At 44.2% G+C, this 22719-nt stretch overlaps 1 protein-coding gene across 2 annotated transcripts in view; it reads right to left on the bottom strand.

Annotated features, from left to right (window-relative positions):
• The window catches only part of TMEM132B (transmembrane protein 132B), a 190808-nt gene that overhangs the window by 102107 nt on the left and 65982 nt on the right, over nt 1–22719 (bottom strand). For both annotated transcript variants that reach the window (XM_039357355.1, XM_039357356.1), the window contains exon 3: nt 6919–7065. In XM_039357355.1, the coding sequence (XP_039213289.1) occupies nt 6919–7065 (147 nt within the window). The remainder of the gene's footprint in view (nt 1–6918; nt 7066–22719) is intronic.

The raw sequence follows: 22719 nt of genomic DNA, 5'->3' as shown, positions 1-22719 counted from the left end.
CCAGCTCCAGTTTTCTACTGAGAGAGACCCAGAACATAGAAGAATGCAGTTGAAAGGGACCTTGGAGGTCTTCTAGTCCAACCCCCTGCTCAAGCAGGAGACCCCATACCATTTCAGACTAGTGTCTGTCCAGTCTTTTCTTAAAAACCTCCAGTGATGGAGCATCCCCAACTTCTGGTGGCAAGCGGTTCCACTGGTTAATTGTTCTCACTGTCAGGAAATTTCTCCTTAGTTCCAGCTTGATTCTCTCTTTAATGACCTTCTGCTCTTGTCTTGCTCTCTGGTGCTTTGGAAAATAAGTCGACACCTTCTTCTCCTTCAGTGTCCTTCAAGGACTGCTAACATGTTACTCCTAGTCCTTCTCTTCAATAGTAGATGTACCGAGTTCCCTCAATCATTCATCATATAGCTTAGCTTCCAGACTTCTTATTATCTTGTTGTTCTTCCTAAACATCTGATCCAGACCATGACTGTGGTCCCTCTGCATGGAGAAGACATTCTCCAGAGTTACTGTCCAACAACAAGGACAGTTACTTACTCCAGCTCCTATAACTTGTTCTGACTCTGATCCTCTAATGGTCCCTCTGCATGGAGAAGACATTCTCCAGAGTTACTGTCCAACAATGAGGACAGTAACTTACTCCAGCTCCTACAATTTGCTCTGACTCTGATCCTCTAAGCCTGAGGTTAAGGCAACGTGGAGGAATTATCCTTCAGGATATCTCGGTGAGTCCAGGACAGTCCAGACCATTTCCTACCAGATTCCTTAGACAGCATCTAATGGAGCTGAGGTCATGGCCCCCATATTGGACTCAGAGTCTGCAAAATCAGCAAATGGTTCTTCAGAGAGCTGCTTTCAGCCATCTGTCCAAATGAAGCTGGGAGAACATGTTCAGGGTGACTCACCACCACCTATCTTTTTCATGTGAACCTTTGACGGCTTCAAACATCCTTCCCCGTAGGCATCGGGAGAGTTGGAAGGGTTTTATGAAACCCTACGAGGGCTGATGGAGCAATCGGCGAGTTTGCTCCTGCCTGTCAGGATTTTGATATCTGCCATGTTGGTTTGCCCATGGATACAGTTTAATTTCAGGGAAGGGTAGTCTGTAAAATTAAGGTTACAAGAACCTGTCAGCTGTCACGGGCGAAGGAGGCTGTGGAAGAAGAGAGTGGGGTGAATGGCATCAAATCCATAGTATGTTTAAAGGACTTGCCTCGGTGCACATATAACGTCTCTTGATGAGAAGCTGAACGTGACCAAGATGCCTTCAGCCTCTTAAATTTGGTGATCTCTGGAACAAGAGAAGATGAATTTCCTGACTGTGTACAGTGCATCTTATACACGGAAAAATACAGTATATACCTCTTCACAGTGGTTTATAGCCCCTCTCTAAGAGGTTTACAGCCTGTTGCCCCCAACAATCTGGGTCCTCATTTTACCGACCTCGGAAGGATGGAAGGCTGAGTCAACCTTGAGCTGGTGAGAATCGAACCACTGGCAGTGGGCACAGTTAAGGGAGGGAGGGAGGGAGGGAGGGAGGAAGGAAGGAAGGAAGGAAGGAAGGAAGGAAGGAAGGAAGGAAGGAAGGGAGATAGCCCTTAGACTTATATACCTCTTCACACTGCTTTACAGCCCCTCTCTAAGAGGTTTACAGCCTGTTGCCCCCAACAATCTGGGTCCTCATTTTACCAACCTCAGAACTATGGAAAGCTGAGTCAACCTTGAGCCAGTCAGGATCAAACTGCCAAACTGCAGGCAGCTGGCAGTCAGCAGAAGTAGCCTGCAGTACTGCATTCTTACCACTGCGCAACCACAACTCACTTAGCAACCGTCTGGCTTAGCAGCAGAAATTCTGGTCCCAACTGTGTAAATCGAGGACTAGTCCCAATTGTGTAAGTCGAGGACTGCTTGTGTCACCCGACTTCAACAGTTCAAAACTGTGTGTTTCAAAGGTGAAACTGCCCATACATTCAGGGCAATTGTTGGTGAGATGCAGTTTTCCAGAGAACAGGACAGAAACCATCCTTCTTCTTGGATGCTTTCACATTTTCCAGTCCAGCCTGCAGTTTTTGGATTTCCTAATGGTGTTCCATCTGTATAGCAAACTGAACATGCTTAGCTCCCAAGACCAGACAAAATATAACCAGCTCTGGGTCTTGCTTTTGTTTCTTGAATATCAGGTACGATATGCTGGGCCACCTAACACGCGAAACAATAGGTGAATCAGAATAGAGCTGGAAGGGACCTTGGAGGTCTTCTAGTCCAGCCCCCTGCTCAAGCAGGAGATCCTATCCCGTTTCAGACAAGTGACTGTCCAGTCTCTTCTTAAAAACCTCCAGGGATGGAGCACCCACAACTTCTAGTTAACAGTTCTCACTGTTAGGAAGTTTCTCCTTACACCGCAGCGGGCGGTGACAAACCTAGGTTACGAACCCCAGCTTCCAGATAGCCAAGCTAACCATCATTGGTTTGAATGGATCAGTAAATTGCAACCCTTAGGAAGCGACTGTGCCCAATGGAGAATAAAAAGATGCCCGGCGTGCGTTCATTAGCCAAGAAATATGGTTTACAGGCTTTGCAAACACAGGCCCATTTTACATTCATCCGAACCAATATCCATCCAGCTTGCTGGTGATTTTGAATTTTAACAAAGGAGTCACCCTTCTAATCCCCTTATGCTCAGCACTGCTTATTAGAAAACAGGTCTCTGATAGCCCAGGCTTCATTCTCCTCTGTAAAATTGCCTATTCTCTCTCGCTCTGCCCCCTAAATGGTCTCTGGGAACAAAAGGTTTCTATTCTGCCATAACAGCCAGCTTTTATGTACTTTAGTTGCTGGGCAACAGTAGGCTTTGCCACCCACAGGTATTTGCCTTCAGATGGGCTGAGAAGCAAAACAGAGACAAAGGAAAGGAATAATAAAGCAATTTGCAATGGTTCCTTAAGGGGCTATTAACAATCACAGCGGTGGGGGGGCTGCCTTTACAGATCCGAAGCTGTTTCAAAGCCCACTTGACTCCATCACTGGAGATTTTTAAGAGGCTAGACAGTCACTTGTCTGAAATGGTATAGGTTCTCGTGCTTGAGCAGGGGTTGGACTAGAAGATCTCCAAGGTCCCTTCCAGCTCTGTTCTCTTCTCTTCTCCTCTATTCTATTCTATTCTATTCTATTCTATTCTATTCTATTCTATTCCATTCTAACAAAGAAAATACAGTTTGGGGGGACTTTGGGCCAATCTTCTGGCGACAAACTTCCTTGCCACCGTTGTTAAGTGAATCCCTGCAGTTGATAAGTGAGTAACCCAGTTCTTACTCTGGCTTCCCCACTGATTTGGCTTGGCAGAAGGTCACAAAAGGGGATCACATGGATCCCAGGACACTGCGACCGTCATAAATATGAGTCAGTTGCGAAGGATCTGAGGTTTGATCACGTGATCGTGGAGATTGCTGCAGGGGTTGTAAGTGTGAAAAACGGCCATAAGTCCCTTTTTTCAGGGCCTGTGATGACCCAGGGCACAGCACCGAGGCAATGCAGCCAGCTGGCAATTCAAACCACCCTTTAATTGCTCCAAATTTTCCCCAAATGCTCCCACGTTTCTGGCAAGCCTCCAAACAAAGGAAGACACACACACCTCTGGCTGCAAGTAGTTTCACATAAAGTCTGATTAGGAGAGGAATTTACTCAAGGCCACAGAGATAACAAGGAATGACACATACATCATAACATCTAATGAGTCTGTGTGAATGCACGCTTGCCTGAGCAGTTTCAAAAGGGAAGCCAAAATACAGTCCAAGATCTATAAACATCCAAGCAACGTTGTCAGCCAGTCCAATGGTCAGAGAGTCCGGGTTTCCAAGCAGAAGTCACAGAACAAGAGATCAGCAACAACACACACAAAACTCCAAGGAATCAGCGTTTGTTCCCGACAAATGCCTCCCCCCACAGTGTCTCCTTAAATCTCCGGCTCCAGGTGTGCCTTGTGGAGAAGGGCAGGATGCTCTCCTCCCAAGTAGTTGAGCCGGCCTGCGTTGTTCCCTCCTTCTCTCCGTGCTCTAGGATCAGGAGGGGGGTGGCCCTTGCTCATCGCCTGAACTCTGTCTCTCTCCTCCGTTCCTCCTGTCCCAATCCTGAAGGGCTCTGGCCTGCCTCGGCCTGCTTTTCCCTACGTTCCTCTGAAGCTACAGACCCCTCACTCTCCGTAGGGTCCCATTCCACCTCATTTTCCTCCGCAGATTCAGGCACCGACAGAGGCATGACAGGGCCATTATAACTTTGAACGGTCACTAAATGGACTGTTGTAAATCAAGGACTCCCTGTACTTCTATAAATTTCCTGGTGGCGTCTTGTCCATGTCGTCCCCGGATCTGATCCTGCTTAATTCTTTGAAGTCAGCTAAAATCCAGACTAAAGACAACGCTGATGGTCTCGTTTTGGAAAGCGGCTTTCCGAAAACATAAGCTCTCATTAAGATGATTAAACAACAACCCCTGTGACATATATTATGTGACTCTGGACATTTTGTTTGAGGGAAGGGTGTTGTGGGGGTGTTACGGGTGGGTTAAATCCTCTAAATTAATACCAAACTAAGGAGAGCTCTGAAATGAAGGCAGGTCATCAATATTTATTCTATAGACAACAATATTTGCGGTTGTGAAACAGAACTTGCGGAGATTTTTTTTATTTATTTACATTGTTAATCAATCCAAAAAGAATTAAACTAACCTCATAATGTAAAGGGTCAAAGTATTAATTAACTCAAAATTCATTCCGAGTAGCTGGAAACAAGGCAGAAATTGCTGTTCCTAACACCTAAGTTAACTGTGACAACTACGATTTTCATGGATTAGCAAACATTTCCTGCATTCTCACCAAGTTTACGACTAACTTAAATTTTGCAATGCACCTCGATTCAACATTTTTGTCCCTCTTCTCTGCCAGATAAAAATTACATTTCAGTGCTGCTTTAACCCCAGGATTTTTTATTATTATTAATGTAGGTTTTTTTTTTATGCCGCTCTAAACAAAATATAGGTCACATAAACCAAGTCTATGTGGGCCTGGTAGTATATTTACAGTTAAATCCTCCTCATTAGAAACGGATCGTAAATTTGCCTTTGAAACCAGAAAGTAATAGGATTCATTGGCCAGCACAAAATACTATCTATTCTTTTGACCCAGAGACAGCTTATTTCTTTAGAGTAGAGGAACATATGCAAACTCTATCTGCGTTTGAATGCTGGGTGGATTTCACACAAAACCAGTCCTTTAAATCCCAAGAGCGTAAAACTTACACATTGGCTTTAAGATAATGCTGCATTTCTTGTGATTCACATTGTGTATTTGTTATTTTGTTTCCTGCCCAAACTTCTTTTTGGCAGAAAATAAGTAAGCAAATAAGTAAAATTCCACTGCATTCCATTCTCAGCCAAAGCAATTGCTTTTAGGGGAGGAAAGTCTCAAGGCCAGGGATCATAACATTTCTCTTGTGTTGTCTTGGATAACAAGTTGAATAGTTTGAGTTGTGGGTGCTGCATTGCTGGAAGTTTTCTACAAGAGATTGGACAGCCCTTTGACCCTGGTGGTACAGTTCTACAGGGGTTCTAAAATAGCCAGAGGATGAGATAGAACATAGACCCATAGGGCTGGGAAGGTACCTTGGAGGTCTTCTAGTCCAGCCCCCTGCTCAAGGCAGGAGACCTTATACAATCCAGGTCAGATGGTTGTCCGGTCTATTTTTGAAGCCTCCATTGATGAAGCACCCATAACTCCAGGAGGCAAACTATTCTATTGATTATTTGTTCTCACTGTCAGGAAATTCCTCCTTAGTTCTAGGTTGCTTCTCTCCTTGATAAGCCTCCATCTGTTATTTCTTGTCCTGCTCTCTCAGGTGCTTTGGAGAAGAGGTTGACCCACCTCTTCTTTGTGGCAGCCCCTCAGATACCAAAACACCGCTATCATGTCACACCTAGTCCTTCTTTTTACTAGACTAGCTATACCTAGCTCCCTTTACCGTTCATCATACAAGACAGAACCTCTGTTTTGTTTTTTTACTATGTCCTGGAGGATCAGAAGAGAGAAATGGCCCAAGTGTTGATAAAGGTGGTCTATGATCATGTTCAGAGCTAGAGCTAAAGAAAGAAGAACCCTCTTGGCAGATCTAAAACACAGAAGAAACAAAAGAAGTCAACACATTCCGAAAAACATCCTAGAAATCCCGTAGGGAAATACTTGCAAGATGGAGGAATTGCAAACTAACTTTGCTTCCTGATGGCCTGAGCTATTATAAATTCAACTTCTTCTCGCCATCTAATTTTAAAGAGTGTGCTTATTCTCACAGGATGTTGAGAACCAGCTCAAAGGTAGGGGGTGATTTGGCTACATGTTGTAAAGCAACAGGCAAAATTGATCTCTAGTCATGCCGGCTGCATCTTCCCCAAATCATGAAGGAAGCATGAGCAATCTCCAACAAAAACCTGGGATCCGGGTACAACAATTTCACATCTTCACAAATTAGCCAACTGAATGCACCTACTAGTCAACGCCATCCACGGCAACAAAAACACAGTCAAGTCCCAGAGTCTTGATGAACTGAAGCTCAAGGCCCACTCTTACTTTTATGAGCTTCCCACTTCAAAATGAACGGCAGTCACCACGGATGCTCTGTGCATGCCTAGTTTAAGTCCTACCCAACAGATATTTCCAAAGGTTACAATGTGGAGGCCATTGTTACGAACCACAATGGGAAAGGCACGTTGGATATTTCAGTTCAAGAGAAAGCAGACCGACACATCGATAAAAGTTGCTGTTCTGTCCAACTCGGACACGCGCACACACCTCTGCACACAAGCCCTCTGAGTCTTAATGAGAAAAGGCATCTGTGGTTGCACACAAGCACGCACGCGCCCCGGCTTTCTTACCAGTTCTCAGCATTGGGATCAATGCGCTCACACACAATGGTAGCAGTCGTCTGTGTCCGTCCATTGTCAACATCTTGTTGAACTTGCCACCGGTGTGGATCAATGACTCGAATGTCGATGATCTTCACACCTGGGGCAGCCTTAACTCTGCCGGGAAAGCAACAGAGATGGGTTTAGTCCTGAGCAATTAAGGCAAAGAAGAAAGCAACATTCCCAAGTGCTAACAGATCTTTGTGTACTACAGGGCCCCAGAGCAACAACTAGATGGAGCATTGACATGTCTCTCAGCCCTACGGGACAATTTGTCCAAAGTGAATGAGGTCCTTCTCCCAAGCTTCTCCTATGGTCCTCCTCTTTTACCTGGAGGCTGAGTTGTGAGATTCTGATCTGCAGTTACACTGTATTTTTCCAGCCGATGTCATCCTAAATGTATTTATTTTATTTAGAAAATTTATATTGCCACTTACTCGCAACAAATTTCCCTTTCCAAAGCACTTATATGGATATTCTTAAAAGTCAATGGAAACGTGAATGAAGGCCAATCCTCCCTTCTCAATCCTACACTTTAAACCCAACGACTTTGCCCGGGTCAAAGAGGACCATGAGATCCTAAGGAGCAAAATCCTAAGGCCCCTTTTTTTCATTGGCGGGAAAGGTTGGAAGATTTTTGAGGACAAAAGGGGTGTGTGTGGATCCCCTTGGAGATTTAACACATTCGTTGTCTTCCAAGTGGGGGGGGGGAACCTAGGCTGAAAAATGGCTGGGTTTGCAACTAATTTTCCATTAGTCACAAGCTGTCCTTCTGGGCAGGTGGAGAATTCTGGATGGGCTTGTTTTCCACGCCTACTTCTCCATCCGTCTGTTTGAAATCTTAGAGCCTGTGTACTTTTCCCCACCTTTTCCTCCTGCAATTTATGTTGACATGGCAAGGATATAATACCTGTGTTTCCCCGAAAATAAGACCGGGTCTTATTATTACTTTTTCCCCTGCAAAAGAGGCACCAGGTCTTATTTTCAGGGGTGTGTGTCTTTTTTGCTCACCTCCTGCAATAATAATAATAATAATAATAATAATAATAGTAGTAATAATAATAATAATTATAATAATTATTATATATAATAATAATAAGTGGTGCAATCCCAAAACAACTGGAGCACCACTTGAACACCATTGGCATTGACAAATTCGCTATTAGTCAATTGCAAAAGGCGGCCTTATTAGGAACTGCTTCCATCCTGCGACGATATCTGTAATACCATGAAACATCCACATCTGCCTATCCCAGGTCCTGGGTAAGGACTCAATAGGTAGACAAAATGCCAAATCCAGTCTGAACATCTGGCTGACTGTGCGATGATCCATAATAATAATTATAGTAATAATAAATACCATCAAACATCCACATCTGCCTATCCCAGGTCCTGGGTAAGGACTCGATAGGTAGACAAAATGCCAAATCCAGTCTGAACATCTGGCTGACTGTGCGATGATCCATAATAAAGTTGGAAGGGACCTTGGAAGTCATCTAGTCCAACCCCCTGCTCAGGCAGGAAACCCTATACCATTTCAGACAATGGCTGTTCAGTCTCTCCTTAAAAACTTCCAGTGTTGGAGCATTCACTGCTTCTGGAGGCAGGTCGTTCCACTGGTTAATTGTTCTCACTGTCAGGAAGTTTCTCCTTAGTTCTAGGTTGCTTCTCTCTTTGGTTAGTTTCCACCCATTGCTTCTTGTCCTGTCTTCAGGCGCTTTGGAAAATAGCTTGACTTCCTCTTCTTTGGGGCAGCCCCTGAGATACTGGAAGACTGCTATCATGTCCCCCCTCGTCCTTCTCTTCATTAAACTAGACATACCCAATTCCAGCAATCATATGCTTTAGCCTCCAGTCCCCTAATCATCTTTGTTGCTCTTCTCTGCACTCTTTCTAGAGTCTCAACAGCTTTTTTACATTGTAGTGACCAAAACTGGATGCAGTATTCCAAGTGTGGCCTTACCAAGGCCTTGTAAAGTGGTATTAATACTGCCCAGCAGTCCCACTTCTTCTCCATTTCTTCTGCAGCCAAACGAGCAGCTGCAGAACACAGCTGCATTCTGGCCTGCATTTCGCAATCAAAGGCCTTTCTGGAAGGCCTCTGCAGCCGAGTACCGAGCTATGGATTCATGGCTCGGTCCTCAGCTGCAGTGGCCTTTCCAGAAATGCAGGCCTGGCTGCAGGAGACACGCAGAAGAAGAAGTGGGCCAGCAAGGAGAGGCTGGCTGCAAGCTGAATGGGTGCAGGGCACATGGGGCAGATCCACACCCCTCAGCCCTGCCCTGGCTTGATTTTTAACTGTGCCTCACCCCAAAACTAGGGCTTATTTTGGGGGTAGGGCTTATATTAGGCCCACCTCCAAAAATCAAGCTAGGGCTTATTTTGGGGAAAAGCCTTACTTTCAGGGAAACAGTTTAGTTTATCAAAGCTCTGGATTCCAGGCAAACAGCGTAACCTGGGGGCAGAACAACAACAAGCATCAGACAATGTTTTTAGGAAAGCATCCAAGCAGAAACACTGCTGACAGGTGTATCAGGGCCAGGTAGGAAATTCCAGTCTAGGAAAACAATCCACCAGTGGAACAGCCTGCCCCCAGAAATCGTGGGCGCCCCATCACTGGAGACCTTTAAGAAAAGACTAGACCATCCCCTGTCTGAGATGGTGTAAGGTTCTCCTGCTGAAGCGGGAGGGGGGCTGGACTAGAAGACCTCCAAGGTCCCTTCCAGCTCTCTTCTATTCTATCTACTCAGGCTCTTCAGGTAAAAAGTGTAGGTACCTGAAGAGGCCAAACTAAGAGATCAAGGAAACTCAGAGCTGTTCCTTGCATTCTGCAAAGTCAGTCAACGTAAGGTGACCAACTTTTTTACAATGAAAAGGAGGACACAAATAAATGGAAGAAAAAAATATCGTAAACAAAAGAAACATTTTATTCACTGCAACAATAATACAGGCAACTTGCATGTGCAAAGTTTGACGGCCGGGTGTTTTGGCGCGCTCAGCAGCAATTCCTATTGGCTTTCAAAAGCCAATAAGGGGAGTAGCACAGCTCATGCAGAAGTTGAAAACAAAACCCGTCAAAAAAAAGGTGCCGGAACGCCGTTCTGAGCATTCTATGAAGGAAAAAATAAGCCCTGCAGATTAGTCTTCAAATATCGAAAAGGAGGACATGAAGGAGGACACTTTTCTTTTTTTATTTTAAAAAAATTATTTGACTTTTCAACACATATAATACTTTCCATACATTATATATAAAACTAAAAAAAAAAGAGAGAAAAATACCTTTAAAATAAGACCTTAGGTGTCGCTCGTCTATCTCTCCCCCAACTGCATCCGCCCTCTCAACCTTCCTTCCTTACTTCCCTACTCCCTCTCTCCTCTCCTCTCCTCTCCTCTCTCCCTTCATCCCTTCCTCCCATCCAACTTCCTTCCTTCCCTCCTCCTCCCCTCTTATCCCTCTTCGGATACAGTTCAGGGGAAACACCCGAGCAGCACCAAGGAGGACACTTTTCGAGGGAGGACAGAACTCACAAAAGGAGGACTGTCCCCCCTAAAGGAGGACGGTTGGTCACCTTAGTAAACGCACAAAAATGCACGAATCAGGTGGACCTTCTTGGTCATCCCAAGGCAGAAGTAAGACCTTTAGAGCTGGGAAAAAGAAAAAAAAAAGCTGGTTCATCCTTCTGGTCCTCCAGCAATTTTTAATGAATTCCTTGTTGCAAGTATGAAAGAGAAAAAGAAAAACAAAAGAAGGCTTAATAGATTTGCAGAGTTTACGGGGGGGGGGGTGGAAGGAAAAAAGAAATAGGAAGATCTATTTCTGAACAACTCCAAAGTGATGCCCTAACAGGAGCTGTTGTTGATGCGGTTTTATTGGGAGATCCGCCTAAAGAGAAATGTTGACGGGAAAGTAAGTGGCTGGAAACAAGAGTGCTTAAATTTTTATGAACCACCGGCTTTACATTTGTGCGCAGAGGTTTCGCCTTGTACAAGCTTGTTTTTACATCGGATTTGAGAGGATGGTGTTTCTTTCCAGCTGGAATATTTTTTTTCTTTTTTTTTAATCCACATGGCTCAGGGCCAAAACAAAAGAATTGAACTGAAGCAAGAACTGGGAAATCAATCAGCTAGTTGACAATGCTAACAGGATTACGCTGCAGTCTGGTGTCCGTTTACTCTTAACAAGGAGGCCCACTGGGTTGGAAGCTCATTTACTCCCAGGTAAGGGAGTAGGCTGCAGCCCTTGGTCTACTAATAAAGCAGTCATTTGGAAAGGCAGAAGCCACTATGGAAAAACCACCATTTCTAAACCGTGAAAAGCAAATGGATTTTTAGAGGTGTGTGTGGGGGGGTGGGGACTTATTTTTTCCTGCTAGTTTTAAAATCATCTTCACGTTAGTTACAATGGGACGGGAAATGAATATCACGGCTTTGGATGTGGACATTTTTTTTTTTTGAAAAGGCATTGAAAGATTTACCTAAAGAGCATTTTTTTAAAAAAAAAAAGTTGTTCTTTCTGATTGACTTGGAAGGTAAGCAGGATGGGGCTCAGTTCAAACTCAGAACGGAGACAATCCAGAAATCCTAGGATGGTTGGGTAGATCGGAAGGTCAAAAGAAAACAAAAAAATCACAGAATCCAGTTTTTGGGGAGAAAATTAAAAGGTACGGTTCTGGGTGAAAACTGACATTCACAGAGTGTTTATATGATTATGATTATTATGGATCATCACACAGTCAGCCAGATGTTCTATTATTATTATTATTATTATTATTATTGATAATAAAGTTGGAAGGGACCTTGAAGATCATCTAGTCCAACCCCCTGCTCAGACAGGTAACCCTATACCATTTCAGACAAATGGCTGTCCAGTCTCTTCTTAAAAACTTCCAGTGTTGGAGCATTCACCGCTTCTGGAGGCAGGTTGTTCCACTGGTTAATTGTTCTCACTGTCAGGAAGTTTTGCCTTAGTTCTAGGTTGCTTCTCTCCTTGGTTAATTTCCATCCGTTGCTTCTTGTCCTGCCTTCAGGTGCTTTAGCTTGACTCCCTCTTCTTTGGGGCAGCCCCTGAGATATTGGAACACTGCTATCATGTCCTCCCCCGTCCTTCTCTTCGTTAAACTAGACAGACCCAGTTCCAGCAACCGTTCCTTATATGCTTTAGCCTCCAGTCCCCTGATCATCTTTGTTGCTCTTCTCTGCACTCTTTCTAGAGTCTCAACAACTTTTTTACACCGTGGTGACCAAAACTGGATGCAGTATTCCAAGTGTGGCCTTGCCAAGGCCTTGTAAAGTGGTATTAACACTTCATGTGATCTTGATTCTATCCCTTGATTCTATATTAGAATAAGCCTTGTCAATAAATACATATCTCGAGTCACATCCCTTAAACTCCGCTGAAGATGTTACCTAGCCTGGCAATGAAAAGTTCGGAAACCAACCCAGAAACTCGGAGAACGAACTTTCACTCATCTATCTAAATTCTGGCATTAATCAGAACGTTTTCATTTCCATTTGACCTTACTGTTTACTCTCTTCTATTCCCCAGGTATACATTCATATATCAAACTCAGGAGAATAGTTTTGCACGTAAGGAAGCAGACGTGAGTCCACCCAAGAATGTGGTTTGGGAGGCCATGTGGTGTGCCAATGTTGAGATTGCCCACCTCTGCTGTCAATCGTACAGAGAACAAAGAGGAATTAACCTTGGCTTAAGTAAGAGCTTGGATTTCAGAGCTCTTTGATGTCACCACGATCCTACCACGTGGGACAACCCATTCAGAACAATCAGGTGAAACTCTCTTAAGTGTGACACAACACAACTACAGTAATACATCCCAAAACCAAGGCTGTGTTTCTTCTCAGCCCATTAAGTACATGAGCAATGGCCAGACCGATTAGTATAACATGGCACAACAAAACTGCCAGTGTTAGTTGTGATGTGATGTGATGTGGTAGATAGATAGATAGATAGATTGATAGATTGATAGATAGGTAGATATGGATAGATGGAAGGATGGATGGATAGAAATAGATAGATGGATAGATAGATAGATAGATAGATAGATAGATAGATAGATAGATAGATAGATAGATATGGATAGATGGAAGGATGGATGGATAGATAGATAGATAGATAGATAGATAGATAGATAAATATGGATAGATGGAAGGATGGATTGATGGATAGATAGATAGATAGATAGATAGATAGATAGATAGATAGATAGATATGGATAGATGGAAGGATGGATGGATAGATAGACAGATAGATAGAGAGATAGATAGGATGGATAGAAAGAGAGAGAGAGAGAGAGAGAGAGAGAGAGAGAGAGATAGATAGATAGATAGATAGATAGGGGTGGGTGAATGGATGGATGGATGAATGGATGGATAGATATAATAGATATAGATATAGACAGGTATAATAGATATAATAGATATGGATATAGATATAGAGATATAGATATATAGATATGCAGATGACTCCATCTCAGATTTATTACACTTTTAACATCTAAATCAGGAGGATTCTAACCTATAGATTGAGACTGATCTGAGGTAATTTAATGGGAAGTTGGTTGTCGAAACATATAATCACATTTTTAGAACAATGTAATTACCCTGAGTGTAATGTGATTTCTTGCCAGTGGGTTTAAAAAGTGCAACATTCACCAATCTTGGGGTCTTGCATCAAACATGACAACCACAGCAAAATTAGCTCTAGGAAGGATGATAGAGCATTCAATTAAAAAAAAAGGACATTACAGGGGTTGGGGAAAAACAGCAGGGCACAGCAGAAAATGCAATGACTGTATGCTGACAATGAATGAGCATCAGTAAGAAGAAAACCTTGCCAAGCAAATTAGGATATTTCGCGTATTTTAAACACGAGCTCTTAAAAGCTGGCCTTTAGTCTTTGCATGAAACGAAGAAGCTGTTGTCAGTTTGATGGATTTAAAACTGATTAATGGTAGAAAGAGAATGCTTTGGATCTACCTGCTGCAAGGAAGGAGGGAGGGAAGGGGGGAAGGGAGGGAGGGAGGAAGGGAAGGAAGGAAGGAAGGAAGGAAGGAAGGAAGGAAGGAAGGAAGGAAGGAAGGAAGGAAGGAAGGAAAGAAGGAAGGATTCTTAGATTCATTTTAGGATCTGTCTGAGGTGCTGAAACTTTATACAGTACGAAAATATGTTTGCTGGACAGGTGGGTAGAAATCGTTAATTGCTTATCACAAAAACTAATGATTGACCGTAAAGGTAGCAAGAGGAATATTGGTCAATCTGTTTATGTCACTTCAAGAGAATGGAAATGTTTTCTTCTTTTGCAATTAGAGGAAAAATCTCTTATAACTCTTACATTTCTTCAAAGAGAATTGGATAGTTGCAATGACAAAGATTCTGAAAGATATAAAACCATTCTACTTCCTTCCTTTTCTTCCTTCCTTCCTTCCTTCCTTCCCCTACCTTTCTATCCTCTCTCTTCCTTGCTCCCTCCCATCCCTTCCTTCCTTTCTTCCTTATGTCCCTCCCTCCCTTTCCCCTCCCATCTCTTTCCCCTTCCTTCCTTCCTTCCTTCCTTCCTTCCTTCCTTCCTTCCTTCTTTCCTTCCTTCCTTCCTTCCTTCCTTCCCCTACCTTTCTACCCTCTCTCTCTCTCTCTCTTCCTTGCTCCCTCCCATTCCTTTCTTTCTTCCTTATGTCCCTCCCTCCCTTTCTTTCCCCTCCTTCCCTCCCATCTCTTTCCCCTTCCTTCCTTCCTTCCTTCCTTCCTTCCTTCCTTCCTTTCTCCTTTGTATTTTCAAGTCTTCCAAGTTTAACAGACCAAGATACTTCCAGCCTGAGCTCAAGGGAACATGTGCAAATTAGTGGAATTCCTTGTCTGGGTCTGAGTCATCCATCTAGACCTCTTTTGGTTTCAAAAAAAAAAAATCTCTGGCTAAATATGCAGACGAGCACAACCGTGTCCCTCCTCCACTCGTGATTAAAAGAGAGAAGTTCAGCCATTCAGGGACATGTCAGCCAGATTTACCGTCAGAAGAGTAGGGCTCTGGGGTTGTCAACAATTCCTTGGGGGGGGGCACGTCAACATGCCATCCTTAACCTCACACCTGGTGGTCTTAATACATCCTGGCAGGATTGAATTCTCCATCCTTCTGCAAGCAGGATACCAGCCCTCTCTGAAGGGAGAGAGAAGGCACTGCCATTTCGCCAGCCACACGCCCAAGTGAGTTGTCACAGCTGATCATGTCCATTTCTTATTCCCAGCGGCCCTCTGTCAGTCACGCTCAAACGAGAGTGTGGAAATTCAATTTGTCAACTGGTGATCCTTAAGTGATCAATAATTACCTGTAATTAAGCTGCAGTTTCAATGCGACAGCAAAGGAGGAGGTGTCTAGAATGAGAGATTGAAGGCGGAAGAGAGAGCGCAGGAAATCCTTTCCTTCAAATCAATTTCCCTGACTCCGATGAGTGAAATAAGGGCAGAAAACGAGGGTGTCAGAATCCAATTATATTTCATCTTTAGTTATCAAATATAGAAAACCCCAATTCCGCCTTCTCTGGATTCTGCCATACGATGAAGGGAAGGGGGTGAACAAAGGGGCTTTATGGCCCTCACTTCCTTCAGTATACTTCTAAGGAGCTGAATGTGTGTATTGCAAAAGAACTAACCATAAGAATGGGGCCGTTTTCCTTTCATGTAGTTTCTTTGAAGTCTCCATCCAGCCGGGCAGTAATGAAAAGGGGGTGGGAGTGTAATGTCTGAGACTGTCGCTGAAAGAGGGGGTTGATTGGGTGGGGCTACTGGGGAACCCCTTAAAACCTTGAATGGGAGAGCTTGGACCCCAAGTCCTGTCTAGAACGCCTGCAACCATTTTCTCTTAATAAAGGATTGCTGTTGGAAGAATTATTCCAAGAGTTCTGTCTTCTTAAGATGCAAAGTGGGGTGGGTCCTTACAGAGGGGTTTCTAGTCCTCAGTTGTGTCGGCAGCCTCAAGAAAGACCATTTATTTTCCCACAAGAAAAAAAAAAAGACTGTGCTTGGACTTAGAATTTAAATTTGAGAAAAATTTATGTAACGAAGAAGATTGCAGAGATGTTGCAGTCATTAAATATGTTTTCTCGGGGGGTTTATATTAACAGCTATAAATCTGGGGAAGAGTGGCTTTTTTTTAAACAAAAAAAAGTTGCGTCTGCTTGGAAAAACTGCAGAGGAAAATGGTTGAGGCCGATGGACTAAAACACCGATCTGTTAACAAAGGAAATAAAACCACGGCAATCCTATATCCACTAACATAATAAAACCAGGTTAATTTACCATGTAAAATATGTCCTTCTACATATTGGTAGAATCCAACTGTAATAAATATCTCCTTGCTGTATTACGTATCCTACTCCAGACACACAGTTCACAAAACACGTCATTGCTTTATGGGGAAAAGTCTCACACCATTTTTTTTTAAAAGGGGGCATTTCCATTAACTAAATATGTTAATGCATTTGGGGGGGGCGAGAAAACCTGGGGGGCACTTGGAAGCCTATCCGTGCTACTTTACCATTTTCCTCTTTGCTTTATTTTGCCCCCAAACAGACTGATTCAACGGGGTCATTCCAAGTCTATGTAAGAGAAGAGCAGAGACTGGAGGCAGAGTCAAGAGAGGAATCAGCCTGGAGTCGTTAAGTTGCCACAAAAGCTCTAAGTCCAAGCTCTCTTGAATCCCATTAATGCTTCTCTAGGTTAGTGTTTAAAAAGAAGAATCAGGACCACTCATGAAATTCTAGTTAATCTAGTTTATTGCTCTTGCCTGATAGCCGTGATCCAATATTTGACGGGCTGTCACAGAGAGGAGGGAGGTCAACCTATTTTCCAAAGCACCTGAAGGCCAGACAAGGAATAACGGATGGAAACTGATCAAGGAGAGATTCAACCTGGAAATAAGGAGAAATTTTCTGACAGCGAGAACAATCAACCAATGGAACAGCTGGCCTCCAGATGTTGTGGAAGCTTCATCACTGGAGGCTTCCAAGAAGAGACTGGACTGCCATCTGTCAGAAATGGTGTAGGGTCTCTTGCTTGGGTGGGGAGGGTTGGACTAGATGACCTACAAGGTCCCTTCCAAGTCTATTTTGTATATACAAGAGTCAACTAATGGCACTAGATAAAAGGAATTTAAGAAGGGATGAACTTAGAACAATTGTGGGAATGTAACAGCTCCAGGCTAATTCCTCTTTTGATTCCACCCCAGGCTCTGTCTGTTCTTCTACAGTCTATTAAAAAGGAAAAAAACAACACCTGAACTTCATGTTCAAGAACATCTCTTTAAATAATAAAAAGCCACCATGTATTTAAACTTAGCCAGAAGCATTTCTGCAGATTCCCACGCAAATAAGAAGTAGAGACCAGAACTGCAAGCAGAAGGACTTATTGGAAGAAGCTTAGGGTAAAATAGAAACATTTTCTTTCCATGAAATTGGCCCTCAAAATAAGGGTCACGTCTATTTTTCGCTAAAGGTTGGCAGCCACGAAGATGGAAAGTGCAAAATTTATTAACGCTGCTCGAGCAGCAAGGGAAGGGGTATTTTTTAAAAAATAAATAAAAATAAATAAGCCTTACCCCAAAGGTCAAATCCTAACATTTTCAGGTGGGACTGAGGATGACAATCCCTATTAAAATGCAAACCTCGTTCCTTGCCGAAATTAAAAAATGAAAATGGCAGCTCTTGAGCCCAGAATGCAAGATTTGTCCTCCATGGCAAATCACAGCCTGGCAAAGAAGTGGTTAGACAATCCGTATGCGGTTTTGCTTCAGGTAATAAATCTCTGATGGTGGACACATTTCTGACTATAATAAAACAGGGTTGAGGGCTCCGTCAGTCTGTCAATTATATCAGCAAGGACGGGAGGTGGCAGGTCCCATTCATGATGCCTCGTTTCAGAACATCTGAAGATGTTCACCTGATCTTCTGCACACGGAACGGAGGACAATGGCACACATGGAAATAAGAAGACTATCTAGATCAGGGGTCTTCAGACTTGGCCCTTTTATGACTTGTGGACTTCAACTCCCAGAATTCCTCAGCCAGGCAGCAGGAACCATGGCCCCTTTATGACCTGTGGACTTCATGGCTGGCTCAGGAATTCTGGGAGTTGAAGACCATAGGTCATTAAGGGGGGGCATAGTTTCCCCCCCCCCCCCGTGATCTAGAGAAAAACCTAGTGTTCTTCTCTTGAATCTCTTTTTCTATATAGATTTAGAATGGATTTAAAACCTTCACGCATGTCTATTTGGACTACATAAGATCCCAAATGATTCAGTTCCAAGAGGACGCCATGTCAGAAGAGCATGGTTAGCAACTGATCTCTCCACTGTGGACCAAAGTCTGTAAGAAGTTACATATGTCCAGTCCTTAGGGTGGTCCTAATGTTGAAGGCCATGAATAAATGTCACCTGGATGCAGGAGGACTAGTTTGAATGGCGGAACTGTGGTTATTTCTCTCAAAATGTTTCTTAGGCAATAAAAACTGAATGCGCAGGTATAGTATAGGTGGTACCTTGCTCAATATTAGAAACTGTGAGAGGGATTGTCCTAGTGGACAATACCTTAAACAGGAACCAGCCGTGTGCTGCAGCTGCCAAAAAACCCAACACAGTGCTAGGCTACATTAACAGAGGGATAGAATGAAGTTCACATGAAGTGTTAATACCACTTTACAATGCCTTGGTAAGGCCACACTTGGAATCCTGCATCCAGTTTTGGTCACCACAATGTAAAAATGCTGTTGAGACTCTAGAAAGAGTGCAGAGAAGAGCAACAAAGATGATCAGGGGACTGGTGGCTAAAACATAATAGGAACGGTTGCTGGAATTGGGGATGTCTAGTTTAAAGAAGAGAAGGATGAGGGGGGACACGATAGCAATCTTCCAATATCTCGGGGGCTGCCACAAAGAAGAGGGAGTCAAGCTATTCTCCAAAGCACCAGAAGACAGGACAAGAAGCAATGGATGGAAACTAACCAAAGAGAGAAGCAACCTAGAACTAAGGAGAAATTTCCTGACAGTGAGAACAATTAATCAGTGGAACAACTTGCCTCCAGAAGTTGTGAATGCTTCAGCACTGGAAGTTTTAAAGAAGAGATTGGACAGCCATTTGTCTGAAATGGTATAGGGTTACCTGCCTGAGCAGGGGGTTGGACTAGATGACCTCCGAGGTCTCTTCCAACTTGATGATGATGATGATGATGATGATGATGATGATGATGATGATGATGGCTCATCGCACAGTCAGCCAGATGTTCAGACTGGATTTGGCATTTTTGTCTACCTATCGAGTCCTTACCCAGGACCTGGGATAGGCAGATGTGGATGTTTGATGTTATTACAGATATCCTTGTGGGATGGAAACAGTTCCTAGTAAGGCCGCCTTTTGCAATTGACTAATGGCGAATTTGTCAATGCCAATGATGTTCAAGTGGTACTCCACGTGTTCAAGTGGTGCTTTATTATTATTGTTGTTGTTGTTGCTGCTGCTGCTGCTGCTGCTGTTGTTGTTATTGTTATTATGTTGAGAAAAGATGAATCTAGATGGTTGGGGGGGGGGGTTGGCTACTGTGTTTCCCCAAATATAAGCCCTAACCGGAAAATAAGCATCTTTTGGAGCAAAAAATAATATAAGACCCGGTCTTACTTTTGGGGAAATATGGTAGTGTTTCTTTCCTCAAACTAAACTACCTCACAATGCTATTGTGAAGAGAAAATGGGAGGATAAGAAGCTAATATTCTGTTCCGGAACCCACAACTATCCTCGGAAAGTGTAAACAATAATAATAATTTTAAGGTTGGGGGGGGGAAATTAAACTCAATTCCTCACTCTACCTCCTCTAGATGGAATTAGATTCCTCTTGCTTTGTGTATTTTTTTTAAAAGAGAGACCAATAGTCATTAGCTTCCGTAAATAAGGTCATTTTTACACAAAGCAGCTCCGTGCGTGTTAATTTCCTTCTCTGCAGAAGGAAGGGAAGAAAAAAAAAAAAGACAAATAGCCATGGGACTAGAAATTTAATCTCCTGGCAATTTTGAACTTTTAATAAGGATGGTTGCGCTTCGATCTGAACTAGATGGGGGGGGGAGTTTGTGGGTTGCCTTGTGAGGGAACACAACTATGCGGTTTGAAATACAGAAATAGCCATCTGGTCCCTGGGCAGATCCTGGATTCCTACTGATAGTATCTTATATAGAGGATACTATTTATGTTTTATGCAGCTTTGCCTAGACCGTAAGATACTATCCTTGTCCCCCCCCAAAAAAAACCTGTCCAAACACACAGACTTCATCCAGATGGACAGACAGACCAACAGACAGACAGAAAAGCACATAGATCAGTGGTTCTCAACCTTTTTAATGCTGCGACCCCCAACCGGTCGTAAGTCAAGGACTACTCAACCGGTCATAAGTCGAGGACTACTCAACTGGTGCAGCACTGTTTGCAGAATGGGACTTTTGGCAGGCTCAGCAGGGCAGAGACAGCCTGGACATTCCTATTGGCTTTTGAAAGCCAATAGAATTAGATTCTATTCAAGAGAGTCTATTCTATTGGCTTTCGAAAGCCAATAGAATAAAAGGGAGTAGCACAGCTAAGGAAAAGGGGGGGAAAAATGGCAGACTGCGTTGTTTGGCGACCCCCGTGAAATGGTCATTCGACCCCAAATGGGGTCCTGACCCACAGGTTGAGAACCACTGACATAGATGGAGATAGCCAACTAAGTGGATGGACAGACTGATGGACAGGCAGACATGCGGATAGATAGACAGAGGCTGATTGACGGATGGAGGGACAGTTGGGTGGACAAAGAGATGGATGGACAAACAGGTGGAGAGGCAGACAACCCTGTCGGCAATTTCTGCCTCCCTGAAATGGGATGTCAATGGAGATTCATCACCTGCTAGATTCATCCAAACTGTCAAACTTCTGTCTGAGCCAAATTTAGTTGATATAATGTTTATTTTATCAAACCTTCTTTTTAGGTCACTTTATTATTAAAGTCTTGTGGTTGTTTTTTAACGTCTAGACAACTTTCCTTCTAAATAATTCAAGGGAGAAGATATACTGCTCTCCAAAAGGAAGCCAAACAGATTTTGGGCAGGTTTTTTTGCAAAGCTAAGAAAAGCTCTGGTTGAACATTTTGAAGGCGAATCCTAATTTAAGCGTTTGTGGTTTTTTCCCTTTGGATTTTTGAATTTCCATTGGGAATTGTTTCGGGAAGGAAAATGGCACACTTTGGGGAGATTGGGGGGCGAAGCAGGGGCTTTAATTGGCTTCCTCGTCAATTCTATGTATTCCTTCAAAATAATCTGGACTGAAACCAATAGGAAAGATGAAGAGTCTAGAAACAAGGGTCCCCAACCTTTTGGGCACCAGGGACCGGTTCCGTGGAGAGAGGTTTTCCGCAGACCGGAGAGTGCGTGGATTTGTGTGCTGCCTGTATCCCGGGGATGGGGCTTTGCTTGTGTGGACCGGTTGCTGGCATGCCGCGGACTGGTACCAGTCCACAGACTGGGTCTTGGGGACCCCTGATCTAGAACCTTCTAGCAAAGGAAGGAAAGAAGGAAAGGAAGAAAGAAGGGGAAAGAGGAAGGGGAGGGGGAAGGAGAGGAAGAGAGGGAAAGGGGGAGGGAAAGGGGAGGAAGAAGAGAAGGGAGAAGGGAGAAAGGAGAAAGGAGAAGGAAAAAGAAGAGAAGAAGAAGGAGGAGAAGGAGAAGGAGAAGGAGAAGGAAAAAGAGGAGAAGGAGAAAGAGAAAGAGAAGGAAAAAGAGAAGGAGGAGGAGGAGAAGGAGAAGGAGAAAGAGAGAGAGAAGGAGAAAAAGGAGAAGGAAAAAGAGGAAAAAGAGGAGGAGGAGGAGGAGGAGGAGAAAGAGAAAGAGAAGAAGGAAAAAGAAGGAAAAAGAGAAGGATGAGGAGGAGAAGGAGAAAGGGAAAGAGAAGGAGAAGGAGAAGGAAAAAGAGAAGGAGGAGGAGGAGAAGGAGAAGGAAAAAGAGAAGGAGAAGGAGAAGGAGAAGGAGAAGGAGGAGAAGGAAGGGGGTTCCTTCCTCCAAGCAACCTTCTAGGTCAGTGGTGGCAAACCTATGGCACGAGTGTCGGAGGCGGCACTCGGACCCCTCTCTGTGGGCACACGTGCCGTTGCCCCAGCCTCGCCTCCTCCCATGACCCCCTCCTCACCAGCCGCCCCCCTGGAGGAGTCGCACCTGAGCGTAGCCCACGCGGAGCAGCGCAGCCAAGGACACGGCAGCCAGGCAGCAAGACTCTGCCTCACACCCCATCATACACAGTTCATGCTGCGGGGCACGGGCAGAGGGCGTGGCCGCCATGGCACTGCTGGGCTGCCTGGGCGATCTGCGGCGGGCCCTGGAGGCGGTGAGCAGCCCTGCGGGCAGGTGGAGTGGGGGCGGGGCAGGAGGTGGGGCGGAGGCGGGGCCAGTTTTGGGGCACTCGGTCTCTAAAAGGTTCGCCATCACTGTCCTAGGTGCCAGCTAGGTGGTCGAGCTGCTGTTTCCCATCCAGAAGGGCCCTTGCTTGCGGAGATCCCAAGAAGCAAAGCCATCCACCTGGAAGGAGCCTACACTTGGGGAAACACAACTACACAACAGCAGCCAGTTTCAGCTCTCCTTCCCAGCTCTGCTCTGAGATCATCAGAAGCCTCAAACACACTATGGCGTCAAGCACCTTCTTGACCAGAAGACATTTCTGGTGGATTTCTCTTCCCGCTGCTCAGGGGTTGCTTGT

This window comes from Crotalus tigris, unplaced genomic scaffold (assembly GCF_016545835.1).
Source record: "Crotalus tigris isolate CLP2741 ecotype Arizona unplaced genomic scaffold, ASM1654583v1 scf7180000018891.247784533:1973344, whole genome shotgun sequence".
Taxonomy (NCBI): domain Eukaryota; kingdom Metazoa; phylum Chordata; class Lepidosauria; order Squamata; family Viperidae; genus Crotalus; species Crotalus tigris.
Note: the sequence above shows the minus strand (reverse complement) of the source record. Positions and strands in the feature narration are given on the sequence as shown.